Source organism: Prionailurus bengalensis, chromosome B3 (genome assembly GCF_016509475.1).
Source record: "Prionailurus bengalensis isolate Pbe53 chromosome B3, Fcat_Pben_1.1_paternal_pri, whole genome shotgun sequence".
In the NCBI taxonomy this organism is placed as follows: domain Eukaryota; kingdom Metazoa; phylum Chordata; class Mammalia; order Carnivora; family Felidae; genus Prionailurus; species Prionailurus bengalensis.
The window spans coordinates 4,081,824-4,100,491 of record NC_057355.1 but is presented as its reverse complement, the minus strand read 5'-3'; the positions used below and the strand labels follow the sequence as shown (position 1 = coordinate 4,100,491).

The window sequence follows — 18,668 nt, the reverse complement described above, 5'->3', positions numbered from 1 at the left end:
AAATATAAGTGTGCACTGTTTGGGGTGCCTGGGGGCGCTCAGTCGGTTGAGTATCTGGCTGTTGATTTCGGCTCAGGTCATGATCCCAGGGTTGTGGGATCGGGCCCAGCATTGGGCTCTATGATGAGTGTGGAGCCTGCTTCAGATTCTCTCTCTCTCGGTCACTCTGTCTCTCTCTCTCTCTCTCTCTGCCCCTCCCCCACCTGTACATACATGTGGTCCCTCATATATATATGACAATTAATTATATTAACTATTCTTATGTTGCCTGTTATGTTGCCTCTTGAATTAGAGGTTCAAGAGGCACCTAGGGGCGCCTGGGTGGCTCAGTCTGTTAAGCGTCTGACCTCGGCTCAGGTCATGATCTCACGGTTAATGGGTTCAAGCCCTGCGTCAGGCTCTGTGCTGACAGCTGGGAGCCTGGCGCCTGCTTCGGATTCTGTGTCTCCCTCTCTCTCTGCCCCTCCCTGGCTCATGTTCTCTATCTCTCTATCTCAAAAATAAATAATAAACATTAAAAAATTTTTTTAAAAAGTAAGAAATCCTTTAAAGAACAAAAGGCATCTAGAGGGAAAGTCAAAAAGTCACTGTTATGGAAACCCCCCAATCTCCCCTCCGGTCAGTTCTCTCTAACCCAAACCCTAACACAAGAGTGAGGTCTGTTTGGTGTCCCTCAGGAACAGCGTGAATACTGCAGCAACCTTGGGTTAGGATTGAGTCTTCGCCCAAGTGCTCAGCCCTTTCATGCAAGAATGTCAAGCTGACCTCCGTTTGTTTGCCCGTCAAACCACAATGTTCTGTCCTTACCAACAGAGAATATGTCTTCTTTCCTGCCAGCCCCTGCAATTTCAAACTCCCTACTGCCTCATTGGACTGAAACATTATTATGCGAAATACCATTCCTAGAGCATTGCCTGAAGGATATGCCTGAATACCCTCTGATCAGAGCTGGCAGACAGAGTCAGGCTGGCAGGTGACAAGATCCCTCCGGGGGTGCCCCGTTGAGAAGGGCTGTGAGGCTCATTCCCTCCGGAAGAGAGTTCAGTGACCACTGCTGACCTCTGCCCCGGCCTTGGACTGGAAGCAATGGTGTGCCTGTCGGGAAGGTACGTTCCCTCCTGCCCCCCAATATTGTAGAATTTATCGCTGAACCAAGCCAAAGCTTCGGAGAGTTGCTGGTCTGTGTGAAATTCTTGTGGCTCCTGGAGTGTACTGAGTGGGTCTGGTGCCACGCCAATCACCCGCACCCAGGGTGAGCTGAGACGTAACTGTTCAGGATTTGATTCTATATTTATTGTAGGAGTGTCACCAAGGGCACCCCGTGTGACACGGTGTTCCCTTTAGGAGGGGCCAGGGGAGCCATTCTGAACAACGATCTGTTGTTATCCTATGGATCCTGTGAATGTGGTAACGGTATGTTTCCTTCCTTGCTTTGGTTGCTAGGAAACCCAGGGCAATAGTACAGACCTCATCTGGCGACTGCTAGACTTCTGGACCAACGTTTTACACCTTACTTTCTCTCTCCTTTCGTCTTATTTTCTTCCCATTTTCCTACAGATTTCCGTCCTACCCTGTCCCTTTACTCTCTCTTCATCTTTTCTTTTTTAAGCCCCACCTTCCCTTCTTCCTCTCCCCCTTTTTCTCTTTGGTTAACGTTTGTCGGGCATCTGCTCCATGGCTGGCACCCTGTTAGGGGCTGGACAGACAGCAATCGTCACCCCAAAATATCTGTGTTACTAACTGCAGCCCTTAACAGGGCGCTCATGGTTACTGAAGAGAAACCTGGTGCTTAATGTAACTTAGTGTTTCTCTGAGTGGACTCATCACTGTCTGGTCCCTGCTCCAGACAGGATTCTAATGATCTACCCACTAAGGCACACCAGCCTTACCCTGGTCACTGTCCGGTCACTGTCCCTATTCACCCCACAGAGAGGTCTGTTTGATTACCCCTGGCACATTGGTCTCGAGTGTGCAACTGTGCATGAAAACACAAACACAACTTTTATCGGAGGGATTTAGAAGGGGGGAAACTGCAGCATGTGACAAGGGAAAGCTCTGGGGCTGGGGTTCGAGTGGCCTGCGGGCTGACGTCTACATTGCCCTTGTAGGAGAGTGTTACTCTGTGTCCCCCCAGCCCCTGCCCGCATATTCTCAGTTCCTACCTGCCCAAGTTCCCCCTGTTCTGCTTTCACTTCCCCTCCACGGCAGACACCGGATTGGGGAGGGGGGCTTCGATTTAATTCCTCATTAGTCAATTATTTTGAATCAATGTGACAAAAACCTGTGTCTTTCTCATCAGAGAACGGTCAGTGGGCTCACCTCCAGGTGTCTATTTTTGCTTGCAGGAAGCTTGGGGTCAAATTTCACAGCTACAGTATTATCTTCATGGCTTGCAAGATGGATGTTCCTAAAACACACACACACACACACACACACCACCACCACCACCACCACCAAATAAAAAACCAAACAACTTTACTGCCTGAATACCTTTTAAGTCATGTCCAACCCTCTTTCAAGATAGGAATTTAATACTTACTGATCGGCATGGAGTAGAACTCCAGACCTCAGCTTCTTGCACGAGTCAAGTGGCTAAATCATCCGCCATTTCTAAGGCGCCCAACGTGGTGGTGCGTGGTCAGCCGTGGCATCCCGGGTATAGTGACTGAGAGAAAATCTGGATTCAGGTTCACCCTCTCTTTTGACTTTGAGCACGTCATCTCGCCTCTTTGAGCCTCAGTTTCCCCATCCATAAAGGGCTCTATGTTCTTCAGACAGCTGCTGTGAAGATAAGAGAGTTAATGTCCATGCAAATGCACGTGAGCCCTTGAAAAACATGGGTTTGGACTGCATGGGTCCACTTATATGTGGATTTGTTTTTTGATAAATACAGTCCAGTCCTGTGACTGCATTTTCTCTTCCTTATGATTTTCTTAATGTTTTCTTTTCTCTTAGTTTCTTGTAAGCTTTATGGTATAATATATGTAACATACAAAATACATATTAATCAACCATTTATGTATTAGTCTGCCAGTCAACAGTAGGCTATCAGTATTATGTTTCTAGGGAGTGAAAAGTTACGTGCAGAGTTTTTTTTTTTTATGTATTTTTGAGAGAGACAGAGACAGGATGATTGGGGAAGGGGCAGAGAGAGAGGGAAAGAGAGAATCCCAAGCAGGCTCCGCACTGCCAGTGCAGGGCTCAAACACACCGAACGGTGAGATCATGACCTGAGCCAAAACCAAGAGTCAGACGCTTAACCAACTGAGCCACCCAGGCACTCCGACATGCAGAATTTTGACTGCACGGGGGGTCGGCGCCCCTAACCCCTGCCTTGTTCAAGGGTCAGCGGCACTTTGGAGTCTACAGAATACTGTAGTGTTGTGGAATGAGATTATATTCCTGGGGGAACCTGTTCACCACTCGTAATTTTGGCATTAAGAGAAATTGTTGTCAACAAAATCCTAATCCCCAATATGGTTAACACAGTGTCCAAAGCTTTGTGGTGGCCCTTGGGTCTCTTACAGATTCTGAGGGAAGAGCTCTCAGGGTTGGGATGTTGGATGCTTCCGCCATGGTGTTCAGATGCCTTTGGGCTGCCCTGCTGGTGGTAGGTGCTCACCAACCCCTCTCTGATGGCGTCTGTTAGTGTTCTCTTAGACCCTCCCCTCCTCCTGGGACAATGAATTCATTTCCTTGATATTCAGCCACACCTCTAGGCTCAGGTTCCCCAGATCTGAATCTGCGCTTTTGCCTCTCTGGCTGCCGTAGACCAGTATCCCCAGTTGCCTATGGGACAGCTCCTCCTGGGAACCCCACGGGCCACGGGCACTGGCAACCCAGCGTGTCCCAAACCAAACCCGTGCTCAGCCCCTGCCTCCCGACTTTCTCCCCTTAGAATTCCTATCCAGATCTTTCTCATCTGCCTTTTCTTCCCTCACATTGCATTGGTTCTGGTCCTTGTCATTTCTTGCTGGGACAATTGTCATTATTCCTAATTAGCCTTCCTGCCTCCTGTCTCTCCTCCTAAACCATGGTCCACACCAGCTGCCAGGCAGGGCTTTAAAGATGCTACTCTTGGGGCACCTGGGTGGCTCAGTTGATTAAAAGTCTGATTTCAGCTCTGGTCATGATCTCATGGTTTGTGGGTTCGATCCCAGTGTCAGGCTCTGCACTGACAATTTAGAGCCTGGAGCCTGCTTCCGATTCTGTGTCTCCCTCTCTCCGTGCCCCTCTCCGGCTTGCGCTGTCTCTCTCTCCCTCAAACATAAATAACAACATTATTTAAAATGAAGATGCTACTCTTTCTCACTCACAAATCTTTAAAAAAATTTTTTTTAACGTTTATTTATTTTTGAGAAAAAGAGAGCAAATGCAAGTGGGGGAGGGGCAGAGGAAGAGGGAGACACAGAATCGGAAGCAGGCTCCGGGCTCTGAGCTGTCAGCACAGAGCCTGATTCAGGGCCCGAAACCCCATGAGATCGTGACCTGAGCTGAAGTTGGACCTGAGCCAAAGTCGGACGCTTAACCCACTGAGCCACCCAGGCTCCCCTCCCACTCAAATCTTAAATGCTCCCTGCACTTGAGGTCTTCTGAGATGGAGGCCCTGGTCACCTGTCTTCACTTCCTGCCAGCCCCCTCGTGCGTGACATCCCAGTATCTTCAACCAGAGCAAATGGCTTGAAGTTCACCAAGATGCTCCCACACATTTCTGCCTTGGACACGTGCTGTCCTCATTGCCTGGGAAGCCCCACCTATTCCTTGTCTGCTTGGCCAGCTTCTACTGGTTCGTCAAGTCTGGTCTAAAGCCTCACCTCCTCTCTGAAGCTTTTCTTGGTTCCTCCAGACGGAACTGTTGGTCCCTACGGCAATCTGTACATAGATCTTTTATGCCTTGTACGGTAACTGTTTACATATCTCGTTCTCACGCCAGACGGTGGTCTTCTCGGGGAAGATGTACTTGTCATTCATCTTTGTGTGACCACGTCTTAGAACGACGCTGGAAACACGGTAGAGTCCCTGAGGACATTTGAACAAGCTTATTAGTGATGTAACTGCCACACCCATTCTTAACAGCAGCCAGCAGAGAGCGAAACTGAATCCGGGTCAGCATGACAGGAGGGGTAAGTCCAATACAGATGCCACTGGCGCTTGTGGCTGCTGAGTCCTTGAAAGGTGGCTGGTCTGAAACGGAATATACTGTAAGCGAAACACATAAAATTTCAAGGTATACAAAAAGGTCAAATAGTTCGGTATCTTTGACATCTGTGACCTATTGAAACAATCACCTTCGGACATGGTAGCTTAAATCAAATATATCATTCCACAATGAATTTCACGTGTCTTTTTACTTTTTAAAAAATGTTTCTTTATTTCGAGAGAGAGAGAGAGGCAGACACAGAGAGCGTGCCCATGGAGGGAGGAGCAGAGACAGAAAGAAGGAATCCCAAGCAGGCTCTGTGCCATCAGCGCAGAGCCCGATATGGGGCTCAGACCCATGAACCATGAGATCATGACCTGAGCCAAATCAAGAGTTGGATGCTCAACCAACTGAGCTACCCAGGCGCCCCTCTATTTGCTTTTGTAATGTGACTACTGGAAGGTTTAAGGTTACAGGGGCCCCTGGCTGGGTCGGTTGGGAGAGGATGCCACTCTTAATCCTGGGGCCATAAACACAAGCCCCATGCTTGGTAGAGTTTACCTAAAAAAAAAAAAAAAAACTCCAAAATTAGGTTATACATGTGGCTCACATTCTATTTCCATCAGACAATGATGATCTGAACATTCATCCCCTGAGCAAAGATTTCTTGAGTACCCACCCTGTACCTCCTCTGTTAATCTGAATGATGGGAATAGAACTGTAAGCAAGACAGATAATTTCCTGATTTATCTTTAAGGAGCGTGCATCATACTGGAGAGAGGGACACAGAACAGAAGGCAGACATGTAAGCAAGATAATTTTGGATCGTAAGAGTGACGTGAAGGAAGCGAAGCTTGACGGAGAGGGTAAGGGAAGCAGGAGGGTGGTCAGATGAGGCCTTCTAGAGCCGGTGGGATCAGAGGCAGAGAGACGAGGGGGTGGGGGGGGCATGGGAGACAGAACAGACCTGAACAGACAGTAGGGAGTAGGGGTGCAGATGGGGAGGGGCAGACAGACCTGACAGGCGTTTGCTGCAACCAGAGGGATTTGGGATTGGCCAGAACTCAGGTGGACTCCCAGGGGTCCGGCTTGGATGACCAGGTTTGTGGCGATGCCACCAGATGAGAGAGAGCTGTAAGGTGCCTGTGGGACGCCTCTGTGGCAGCACTGAGGGGAGGAGTCAGTGCTAGGGATGGCAATTCGGGATCTCTCAGCACAGACAAAGGTATTAAAACCAAGCACGGAGGGGCGCCTGTGTGGCTTAGTCCGTTAAGCCCCTGACTTCGGCTCAGGTCATGATCTTGCAGTTTGTGAGTTCGAGCCCCGCGTCAGGTTCTCTACCGTCAGCGAGGAGCCTGCTTGGGATTCTGTGTCCCTGTCTCTCTGCCCCTCCCCCACTCTCTCTCAAAAATGAGTAAACATTAAAAAAACACAAGTGTAGATGAGAAAAGAGAGAGAGTAGGTGGCAAAGGGGAGGAACCTCTGGCCCAGGGAGCATCCTTGTACGTTGGGACATAGTTGTGTATGTGCCTTGGTTGAGGGGAAGGACCCAGGGCAGCCGGAGGGGTTCAGGGTGTGACAGAGAAGGCAAAACTGACCCAGTCAGGTTTGGGCAGTGATCGAGGGGCTGGACTGGCCTCAGGGGTTGGGTGGGAGGACAGAAGGGGGCTTTAGAGGAGCTATCTGTTGTCCAGAGGAAGTCAGAGGTATTTTGTTTGTTTTTTAATGTTTATTTATTTTTGAGAGAGAGAGAGAGAGAGAGAGAGAGAGCGAGCATGAGCATGGGAGGGGCAGAGAGAGAGAGGGAGACACAGAATCTGAAACAGGCTCCAAGCTCCGAACTGTCAGCACAGAGCCTGACGTGAGGCTCAAACCCACGAACGGTGAGATCATGACCTGAGCTGAAGTCAGACACTCAACCAACTGAGCCATCCGGGCGTCCCTGGAGGAAGACAGAGTTTAAGGGGAGTGACATCCAGGTCACAGGTGAGGACATCTCTTGGGAGAACTTTGGGTGTGTCACAATTTGGGCCAAGGCCTTCTCATTCTGTCCTCAGAGTTGGAGAAGCCTCCAGGAAGCGCCAGGATAGGGGATTAGGAGAGCCAGCTTGGGAAAAGTTGAGTGGCCCAGAGCAGGTAGGTCACAGCCTCTCTGTGGCTCATTTTCCTAGTCTCTAAACTGAGCTGAGTGATGTCATCAGGTCGCTGGCAGTGGTACCCTTCCTACACTAAGTACATGCCACCTCTCTGGGTTGTTTGAGCTGCACTCTGTTTGAACCTACTTTCCTTCCCTTTCCAGGACAGTAGACTAATCCAGACTCAGTCCGGGGGTGGAGGGGCTTTCTGAGACCTGGTCACCAACATGGTCAAGCAGCCAGGGCAATACTCGGCTCCCTTCTCTGTAACGGCATCTGACAGCCGTCTGAGCAGGTCTGAGCAGCGTCCTTGTCTCCCAGTCCTTGTACCCATGCAGGACCCAGCGCAGGCTGTCCGGGGTGACCTGGCCTCCAGGAACGCTACCGGGGATAGAAACGAATGGTGCTCTTGTGTCTTAAATCATAGCATTTCTCCCTGTGTCCGTTTCAACCCCCAGAACGGGAACGGCGGGAGCCGGCCGTGGCCGACGCACACCAGCTCAGTTGCTCCCACAACCACACCGCCCCGGGTTACCCCCATTGTCAGGGAAGGGAAAAGACACAGGACTTGAGTAACTTGGCCAAGATCAACAGCAAGCTGAGGGAGCAGCCAGGGCTTGAAAGGGATATTCGCATTCTGCCCCCGGTCCGCTGCCGGCCCAGAAGATCCAAGCCTTCGGGATCATCCGTCCCTCCGTCCCCGGCCCTAGGGCTCCCCACGTGGACACCCCCCCGGGTCTGGCTCCACCCCCCTCCGCTCTGCCGGAGCCTCTCCCGGTCGTCGACGACCAGCCCCCGGCCGTGCCCCCACCCCCCACCCCTCCCGGGCCGCCGCCCTCCCGCAGATCCCCGCCCCCCCCCCCCCCCACCTGTCCCGGCAGGGGGCTGTCTCCGCCCCCCCTCGGCGCCGCCCCCAGCTGGCGGCTGAGCCCCCGCGGCCCTCAGCAGCGCCCCCTCCCGGGACTGCAGGGCGGCGCCGCGCTGCGCTCCGGGGCGGCTGCGGGCCGGCTCGCCGAGGGGGCGCTGCTGAGGGCGCGGCGCGGGACGCCCCGAAGGGCACGGACTGGGGGCGCGGGCGCTGCCGGAAGCTGGGGCGGGGCGCCGCGCGGGATGCGCTGAAGGGCGAGCGGCGCGGCGGCGGCGATGAGTGCCTCTGCGGCCACCGGGGTCTTCGTGCTGTCCCTCTCGGCCATCCCGGTCACCTACGTCTTCAACCACCTGGCGGCCCAGCACGAGTGAGTGGGCGCGCGCGGCTGGGGTCGGCGCCGGGGGACGGGGGAGGGGGGCGGCCGAGCGGCAACTTTTCCGAGGGGCCCGAGCCGCACCCGGCGGGGGCCGGGCAGGGGAGGGGAGGCGCGGGGTGGGGGTGGGGGTGGGGGCGCGCGGCCCTGGGGGGCTGGTGGGGGTGCGGCTCGGGCGGGCGGGCGTCCGGGACCTGCGGCGCAGCCCTGGAGCCAAGTGCCGGGCGCCCGCGCGGTGCGGGCACCGGGGAGACAGAGGTCAACGAGGCGATGCCCCTGCCCTTGGGGAGCCCAGGGGCAGGGGTCCCGGGCGGTGCAGCAGCGACAACCACGAGCGCGGCCGTGTTCCCCCGGCTCGTGCGGTGAGCGTTTCCACGTACGGACACACACATGCTTCTCATTTCTTATTAATTTTAGAAACTGTTGTGAATGACTAGCAGAAATAGCCCAGGACCAGCGGGCAAAGACCTGGGTTCTAGGCGTGGCTTTGGCACTGCCCCGGGGCGGGGTGGGGGTGGGGGCGCTGGCCTCAGTTTTCCGGTCTGTCAAATGGCCTCTCTTTGTATCCCTGTTGTCAGGATCCAAAGAGACCTGTTTGCGAAGAGGCGCTGTGCAGGACAGACAGCTCAGGGGCGAGAGGCAGGGCCGTTGGAGGCTAAGGAAATGGGTGGAGCCCGAAGCCGGCCTCGGGCTTGTGCGAGGGGTCCCTGGCTGAGCAACTGTGTACCAGGCAGCTGCGGGCCCGGCGGGGCAGTGGGACCGGTGCCAGGCCTCTGTGCCTGCTGATGTCCCCCCGCTGTGTGTGGGGACGAGGAAGTTAACCTGTTATGTTTCCCACAGCAGTTGGTGCTAAGGAAATTGCATCAGTCTGTAGCTGCAACCCCCCTCCAGACCTTCAGGCTGCGGATAAGTGTCTGCCCACAGGGCGGTGACTTCCTTCTCCCCTTCTGTGTCTCTGTCTCTGCCTCTGCCCCTCTCCTGGGGCCACCACTTGCTGACAGCCTCACCCATCCATACTGAGCACTCCGCAGGCACCGGCATCGACTGCCCTTGGTCTGACCCAATCTTGGGGTGCAACTCCTGCAAGCAGCAGCTCTGGGCAGCGAATGTCACGAGTCTGTGAATACAGTGCACGGGGGACCCTGCGTTCCTCCAATGGCATTATGCACAGTTCAGCAAACATTTATTGAGTCCATAGGCTGCGCGCGACTCTGTTCCAAGAATTGGGGATATGGCTATAGACAAGCCAGGAAAGGTGGGGGGCACGAGTGTTGAGACAGACATCAGTAAGTAAAATGGGGCAACCCGAGTGCCTGGGAAGGGGTCTGGTGGTCAGGGAAGGTTTCCTGGAGGAGGAGACTTGAGGTGCAGGAGGTGGCCACCGGAGGATGTGGGGACAGAGCCTTTCAGGGCGGGGTGGGGGGACGTGGCTGGGTGTGGGGGTATTCTGGAGGGAGGCGGGCAGCTTACTGAGAGACTGCATGTCCTGGAGAGGATTTGAGGATGACTCTGAGATTTTGGCCTCAGCCACTGGCAGGATGGCGATGGCATTTACTGAGCACACACTGAATTATGTATTGCTGTGTATTATTGAGCACATTGCTAAGCGCTGCAGAGTTCTGAATAACTGCTTCCAGGCATTCTTCCCTTCCCCCTGTAGGTTAAAATTCCAGTGGCCTCTGACTCTTCTCTCTTCTTTCTCCACCACCCACCCCGCCACCGTCCCCTTCCACAGCCACAGTGACCCCAGGGCTGGGTTAACATCTGTTTCCTCCCTGCAGTTCCCCGGGCACTGGCCTGCTGGAGCTCCCCTGGCCCAGCCCTTGGATGCTCCTTAACTTCCTACTTCCTTGCCCTTCCTCATGCAGTTCCCTCTGACTGGAGGCCTTCCTCCCTGACCTGACTTTTGAAGCTGCACCAAGACTCTATGGCCTGGGGTAAAATGCCAAATGCCTCCTCTAACTTTTCCAGACCCTCCCTCCCAGTAGATGTGATCTTTCCCTCCACCCGGCCCCCTTGGATTGCACTTTTCCCACCAGAGTTACTTTCCTGTGGCCAAACTCACCTTCCCAGACCATACATAGCTCACCTGAGTATTGTCTTGCCCAGCACAGGGCCTTGTGCATAGCAGACATTCAGTTAGGTTTGAAATAGTTGGATTAGTTGAAGCTTCCTTCCCACCAAACCTTTTACGAAAGCCTGAAAAACAGAAAAAGCAAGTCAGGTTAAGGAGTCAGGGAAGAGTTGGGATGTCTCTCTGTCTCATACACACACACACACACACACACACACACACACACACACATGCACACTTTCTCTCTCTGTTCATACTCAACCATACATGTCCCCTTTGTGTAGGTGTCCTTTCGTGGACACCTTGTAATGCCCCCCGTTCCAAGACCCATGACTAGCAACTTTTTCACCCTGGGGTGAATCTCAGCCCTTACCCCATCTCCCTCTTCCCCTAAGTCCCTGCTGGGTTCTGCACTGGGCTGCGACCGGGATGCACACAGGATCTGCTGCCTCAGTTTCTCTTCGTGCTTTGCTCCTCCCCCAGGTGGCGAGTGTGAGGGGACACGTGAACCAGTTTACACAGCTCTCTCATACTGTAGAAGAGCACCAGCTGCGTGATCTTGCCGGCTGTAGGCATAGGTCCTTGGTAGGAGCAGGAATGGGGGTTACTTTCTGGCCACCACCTGACTCAGGCTGTGATTAAAATGCCTGTCAGCTTATATAGCACATCTAACCTCTTCCCTCTTCACGGGATGCTTCAGTTCAGTATCATGTTCCTGACCCACATCAGCTTCCTCTTCTGTCCTCTCTTCCTTTTGCTCATCCCTACAGGAGGAGCCTGGAACAGCCACTGATGGGCACCCCTAGAAACTTCCTATTTCAATTTCTTGCCTGGACATTGACAGTCGTCCTCATTCTTATCATAGAAGTGTGCCATCCATGCATCCATCCACCATCTGTAATCCATCCATCTGACCATCCACCATCCACTCATCCATCATCCATTCACCCATCCACGCATTCATTCACCATCCATCATCCATTCATCCATCCACCCATTCATTCATCATCCATCATCCACCATCCATCATCCATTCATTCACCACCATCCACCCACCATCCATCATCCATTCATCCATCCATCCACCCACCTATCCACCCATTCATTCACCATCCATCATCCATTCATCCATCCACCCATTCATTCATCATCCATTCATTCACCATCCACCATCCATCCATCCATCCATCATTTGTCATCTGTCCATTCATTCACTATCTTCCTTCCATCCATCCATCCATCCATCCATCCATCCATCCATCCATCCATTTATTTCTCTTTCCTGGCTTACTCTCCCCCTTTCCCTCCCTCATCTATCTATCAATTCTTGTATACCCTAGCAGAAGTCCCCAGGCAGACTTTGTGTCATATTCTCATGCCCCACTCCAAAGTATTCAGATTCTGCAGGTCAAGGTTGGCCTATGCTGATGCCCAGTGTCCATTCCCTGACTCTTTGTGGGGTCTGGAGCCAGGTGCTGAGGATACCGCTCTCCTGCCCCTGCAACCAGTCTCCTTGGGGCCCATCTACCTGAAGGTTGGATGGATCACTTCCCAATTCCCGACTGACCTCTCTTACATTGGGGGCAGATTTCTGACTGGTGCCTAACACCCATTCCAGCTTGAGTGAACTTCAGCATGAGTTTGTCCTTCAGTTACTGGTAGGTCTTATTGGGTTGTGGAGCCTGTGACTGAGAAAGGTACTTCCCAGAAGTCTCAGGGGCAATGGCAAAGGTTACCCAGCAGTTCTCCTGTTGGGCTGGAGTAGTGTGGAGGGATTTCAGCTGAGGAGTGGTGTCTGTGGGAGCTCTCGAGGGCTGTTGAGGGGGCGCTGGTGTAGCAGGCTATAAGAGAGGGCCAGGCAATACTTTGTCTATAACTGCAAGCCCAGTTGGTGCTGGAGGTGAGAGAGAGCATCTGTGTGTAGGACTAGAGGTGACCTCCTGGGCGAGAGAGCTGAGAGCTCATTCAGATGGGACCCTCCGTGGAGACAGGGACCTCCTCCATGCATCCACCGTGCCTGGTACATAGGGGTGCATAATACATTTTATCCTTAATAGGTTTAAAATTAGTTAATGAACAGGTGATGACACAGCATGGCTTTGGCACAGCTGCACAGTTGGGCAGTGGCTGCGTAGGGGCCAGAGTGCAGGGGCCCTGACCGGTGACTGGGCCCAGCCTCACGCCCTAGTGCTGCCCCATGGGGAAGGCGGCTTGGCTTCTGGCATCCTCGGCGCTGTGCCCTTTCCCTGTGCCCAGCCTCGCCTCACCTTAGCTCCCGGGTGTGGGGTGGACGCCGGCTTGCTGGCCTTGGGTGTGGGGAGCTGGCTTCACTCTGGCCGCAGGTCGGGCCACACGCTTCCACCTGGCCCTCCTTCCTTGTCCTCCTGTAAGGTCCGTGCGGTTGTGACTCCCGTGGCTCCCTGGAGCTCAGTCTGAGGGTTTCCGGCCGGCCCTGAGGGAGGTGGCGGGATTCGGTGGTCAGGCACGTCCGTCCTCGGGGAGCAGGGTGTGGGGAGGAGGGTAGGCAGAGGCCATCTGCGGGGGGGGTGGGGTGGGATAGGATAGGGGGGAGGGTGCTATGCAGGTGGGCAGGATGGGACGAGTGAGAACCTGGTGGCTCCAGTCCCTGAAAGTCACACGGGTGGCCGGGGAGGGGCCAACGTGCTGCAGAAAGACGTCAGGAAGCCTACAGCACTAGAGCTGTAGGCAGAGGCAGAGGTGGGAGCAAATGCGATCAACAGCCAGGAAATCCACGCACTCATGTATTTATTTCGATAAGTGACCACCTCCCTGCTCCGGTTGTTGCAGTTCCTGGACAATCGTAGGGGTTGCTGCCCTCATCCTGCTCCTGGTAGCCCTGCTGGCTCGTGTCCTCGTCAAAAGAAAACCACCCCGGGACCCGCTGTTCTATGGTACGTGTCCATGGGCCCGTGGGACGGAAACTGTTGGGGTCCACTCAACAGCGCAACACTTGACTTTTGCCTGCATTATGTTTCTTCTATGAGCAAGAAGTCTGCCTCCAATGCCCTGAGCCCGCTGGTAACGTGGTAGGAAGCGTAGGAGTAGTTCAGGGCCACACAGTCCTCCCTCCTCCCCTCCAAACTAACGCCTCCTCCGGGCTGTGGACCCCACCCTTTCCCAGCTGAGATCAGGGCGGAAGGTCACTGCCAGGGACAGCCAGGCAGGATGCCCCTCTGTTCCTCACCCCAACCCCAGCCGTGCTCTGACCTCTGATCTCCACTCTCCTTCCTGCACCTCTGACCCTCTGGCATACAGCCTCACCTGGTGTGGAACTTAGCTGTCCAAGTACAGTGGCTCGGTCTGCACGTTTGTATAATGAGGAAACTAACAGCACTTACCACGGAGGGCCGGTGCAAACATTAAACAGTATTTGTAAAATACTTATAACAGTGCCTGAAAAATACACATGTGCATTAAATAAATAAAAACACCACTGATTAAGCACTTAAGAGTGTGCCTGGGGGCGCCTGGGTGGCTCAGTCGGTTAAGCGTCCGACTTCGGCTCAGGTCGTGATCTTGTGGTCTGTGAGTTCGAGCCCCGCATCGGGCTCTGTGCTGATGGCTCAGAGCCTGGAGCCTGTTTCAGATTCTGTGTCTCCCTTTCTCTGACCCTCCCCCGTTCATGCTCTGTCTCTCTCTGTCTCAAAAATAAATAAACATTAAAAAAAAAAAAAAAAGAGTGTGCCTGGTCGTGGCCACTGCAGCAGGAGTGTTTTATTTATTTATTTATTTATTTATTTATTAAAAAAAATTTTTTTTAACATTTATTCATTTTTGAGAGAGAGAGAGACAGAGCATGAACGGGGGAGGGTCAGAGAGAGGGAGACACAGAATCTGAAACAGGCTCCAGGCTCGGAGCCATCAGCCCAGAGCCCGACGCGGGGCTCGAACCCACGGACCGCGAGATCATGACCTGAGCTGAAGTCGGACGTCCAACCGACTGAGCCACCCAGGTGCCCCAGGAGTGTTTTATTTAATCCTTACAACAAATACCCTCCAGTTACAGATGGAGAAGCTGAGAAACGAGGTCACGGTCGTATCCTGAGACCGGCATTGACCCCAAAGCCCGTGACCTTTGTGGCCCGAGCCGTTACCGCCTTCAAGCGCTTCCCCTGCCGGGAACTTTGCTGGGCATTTACTCATTCAGTGTCTGCTGTAGCCAGGCTGCGTGTCAGACACCCCCCAGGCCCCAGCTCCCTGTAGCAGCGGCACGCGCTTTCCATATTCCCCCCGCTTCGCTGAGATGCAACTGACAGGTAACCTTGTGCAAGTATGAGACGGAGGCTCGTATGACGCGATGCGCGCATACGCTGGGAGATGGTGACCACGACCAGGTCGCTTGCCTTCAGGAAGGTCCTTCACCTCCCGTAATCACCCGTCTCTGGTGCGCGGTGGGAACATGAAGTATGCGGCGCGGTGTCGTCGACCACGGTCACCACGCGGCAAATCAGATACCGCAACTCACTCGTCTTGCACCCGGAAGTTTGGCCGACATCTCCCCGTTTCCCCCACTCACCAGCCCCTGGCAACCACCGTTCCAAGCTCTGTTTCTATGAACTCAGCTTTTCTAGATTCCGCATGTAAGTGAGATCATACGGTATTTGTCTTTCTCTGGATAACTTATTTCACTTAGGACAATGCCCTCGAAATCTATTTATGTTGTTGCCAATGGCAGGATTTCCTTCTTTTTTTTATGGCCAAGATTCCATTGTGTCTATGTGTATCTTCTTTATCCATTCATCCATCAATGGACACGTAGGGTGTTTCCATGTCTTGGCTATAAACATCTATTTTCCTTGCTCACAGGTTGGCCAGAATGCTGTGCTTCAGGCTGTGGGTCAGATTCAGGGCTGTGTCATGTGTCTCCTTGCTCTTGGGCCAGTAGCTCCCCAAGGTGTGCCCTCCTCCTGGCAGAGGAGACTTGGAGTTGGCCATTGTCAATTCCACTGGCCACACATTCCACTGGCCACAGCAAGTCATGTGGCTGAGTGTATCACCAATGGCATGGGGCATATTCTCTGCCCGCAGTGGATCTTGGCAAAGGTGGGGAGGCAAAGAAGAATTGGGAGTAACTAATTTCTCCCAGCTTGCATATAAAAAACCCTAAAGTTGAGGGGCGCCTGGGTGGCTCAGTCGGTTAAGCGTCCGACTTCGGCTCAGGTCATGATCTCACGGTTCGTGAGTTCGAGCCCCATGTTGGGCTCTGCACTGACAGCTTGGAGCCTGGAGCCTGCTTTGGATTCTGTGTCTCACTCTTTCCCTGCCCCTTCCCCACTTGCACTTTGTCTCTCTCTCTCTCTTTCTTTCTCTCTCTCTAAAATAAACATTAAAAATTTTTTGAAAAACTGTGAAGTTTAGGTAAATGATGCAACTTGCCTAAGATTGGATAGCCAGTCAGTAGATTAGCTGGACCTGTCCCAGTTCAAGGCCCACATCTTCTCCTGCCCCACACTACCTGCCTTTGCTCTGGCCCTGGTCCACCTTTCTAGACAGGTCTCCTGCTGCCATCTTCCCCCCGCCGGCCCCCCGCCACTCTGTGGTGCCCATACTTAGCTGACTTGTGTCTGTCCCGACTCCCCAGGGTTGAGCACCCTTGCTCCCACACCCTCGGCCCTCTCTCCTTGTCTCTGTCACAGCCTTGAGCACACGGAAGCCTCAGGGCGGGTGCTTACCACCTGTGACCCAGCATCTGATGCTCCTGTCAGCTTCAGCGAGGGTGGAACTGTCCAGTGATCAGACGCTAAATGCTTCCTTTCCTGGGAGACATATGGTGACCGATCACTGATGGCCGATCCCAGACTACCAGGCCTGGACCACAGGCCTGGGAGGCACAGGGAGGCAGGGTGTGCACGGCAGGGCAGCCGTGGGCCTTCCGCTCCCAGTGAGAATGTGAACCCCACGGCCCCGGCTGCAGACTCGGCAAGGCCAGCTTCCCCTCTCTGTGAATTAACCTCTGCCACTCTCCTCCCCACTTACTTTTTCATGGCTTCTGTTTTATTTTTTTTTATTTTCCAATGTTTATTTATTTTTGAGAGAGAAAGAGACAGAAGACAAGCAGCGGAAGGGCAGAGAGAGAGAGAGAGAGGGAGACACAGAATCTGAAGCAGACTCCAGGCTCCGAGCTGTCAGCAGAGCCCGATGTGGGGCTCGAACCCATGAACCATGAGATCATGACCTGAGCTGGAGTCGGACACTTAACTGACTGAGCCACCCAGGTGCCCCTGAGTCATTACTGTAAATATACCCACCTCGTGGTCACCTCTATTCTTGGCCACTGGTTACTGGTTTTGTTCCCTCTGTGCAGGTGGGGTCCTGGGCAGCCACTTGTAGGGAGCGGAGGATGGATGGGGGGGCCTGGTAGAATCCTGTGGGACAGTTAGTGGGTAAGTTTGTCATTCTGTCCCCCTGGCGGGTGTCTCCTTGGACAGGGCACTTGGGCAGTGACACAGGCAAAGGTACCAATGTGTGTGCAGGAGGGACCTTCTGTTAGCCCATGATGAGTGTCCATAGTCACATTAAAAACAAGTCACTGCTACTGGTGAATGCCAAGCTCTTAGTCATTGTCTCCTGACCTACTGCTTTTTGTTTTTTTTAATTTAATGTTTATTTATTTATTTTTTAGGGGTGGGGGATGGTCAGAGAGCGAGGGAGAGACAGAACCCCAAGCAGGCTCTGTAGTGTCAGCAGAGAGCCCGGATGCAGGGCTCGAACCCACAACCATGAGATCATGACCTGAGCCAAAATCAAGAGTCAGATGCTTAACTGACTGAGCCACCCAGGCGCCCCCTCCTGACCTACTGCTTTTTAAACTACTGCTTTCTCCGGGCACCTGGCTGGCTCAGTCAGTGGAGCGTGTGACTCTTGATCTCAGGGTTGTGGGTTTGAGCCCCAGGTTGGGGGTAGAGGTTACTTACAAAAAAATGTTTTTTTAATTAAAAAGGAAACTCTCGCTTTCTTTGCTCTAGTGTATGCAGTGTTCGGATTTACCAGTGTGGTGAACCTCATTATAGCACTGGAACAGGACGGAATCATTGACGGGTTTGTGACACACTACTTGAGAGAGGTATGGCATCGCTTAGCAACCGTAAGCCTTATGCCAAACGGTCAGCAGCCTCAGCCGTGTGGCTCCCTCCGTTTGGTGTAAGCAGGCACGGTCCGTGGCATCGCTCACTGCCACGGACGCAGCGGGTTTACTCACGTGCAAAGCGGGGGGCACTTCTCTCCAGAGTTCGGTCGTACACCTGTTCCCTCACACCCGCTCCACTCCCCTTCTCCAGGAATGAGATCCTCCAAGTGAATTCAGTGTTTGGTGTCTGTTACTGTGAAACCATTACTACGGCCAAAAGCTCAAGCTGGTCTTACACGTGGAAAGTGGCGACCACCACGGCACTTACGGAAGCCACTTGATTGCGATGACCATCCTTCCCTCCCCGTCGTCATGTGCTAGTGCTGCCCGGCACTTGAGACACCTAATCCTCCTCCCTGTGTTATGGTGGATGAATCCAGCCCCAGAGAGCTTAGGTCACTTGCTCAAGGTCACACAGGAAATAAGGAAGGAGCAGAGCTGAAAGTTTTGCCTTCGTCTGTGTTTCAAATAATGGAGAGCTTCGTCTGCAAGCTAAGGGAGTTTGGACTTTATCTCACACTCGAGGGAAGATTTTGAGCCAGGGAGCGATGCAGTCAGCTCTAGGAAGGATGGGCTCGAAGGGGAGGCTTCTGCAGGGCCAGTGAGGGCAGGTGGGTGGCCAAGCACAGGAGGTAGGGAGGAGGGACGAACTTCAGAGAACTGGAGTCTTTGGAGTGAGCGGGACCCAAGGATGAGTTGGGGGTGATGGGAAAGTAAGACATCCTGCCTCCTGCTTTTGGAAGTATGCAGGTGTTATTAAGCCCAGAGGGGCGAACCGGAGGAATTTACTTCTAAAGACAGTAGCCGGAGTAGACTGTGGGGTCACGAGACCTGCTTTCTCCCGCCAGGAGCTGTCTCAAGTGGAGACAAGTCCTAGCTGTCCTAGGAGCAGTGATGGAGGCACACGCTGGGCACACCGTATGGGCACACC

The 18,668-nt window shown here is 53.5% G+C and overlaps 1 protein-coding gene and 1 long non-coding RNA gene across 6 annotated transcripts in view; one reads left to right on the top strand and one right to left on the bottom strand.

Annotated features, from left to right (window-relative positions):
• Positions 1-472: 472 nt before the first annotated feature.
• Positions 473-13,405, bottom strand: LOC122468198. Its single transcript, XR_006293155.1, has 4 exons — positions 12,858-13,405; positions 10,606-10,715; positions 4,815-5,199; positions 473-2,781 (listed from the first exon to the last, which is right to left on the bottom strand). It is a non-coding gene; the product is annotated as an uncharacterized LOC122468198 (long non-coding RNA).
• The window catches only part of TM6SF1 (transmembrane 6 superfamily member 1), a 57,110-nt gene continuing 46,733 nt past the window's right edge, over positions 8,292-18,668 (top strand). The window contains exons 1-3 of one of the 5 annotated variants that reach the window (XM_043554631.1): positions 8,292-8,510; positions 13,399-13,502; positions 17,577-17,674. In XM_043554631.1, coding sequence (XP_043410566.1) covers positions 8,419-8,510; positions 13,399-13,502; positions 17,577-17,674 — 294 coding nt within the window. In that variant the 5' untranslated portion in view covers positions 8,292-8,418. Of the gene's footprint in view, positions 8,511-13,398; positions 13,503-17,571; positions 17,675-18,668 lie in introns of those variants that run through there. The other 4 variants (XM_043554632.1, XM_043554633.1, XM_043554634.1 and 1 more) reach the window with 4 other exon arrangements.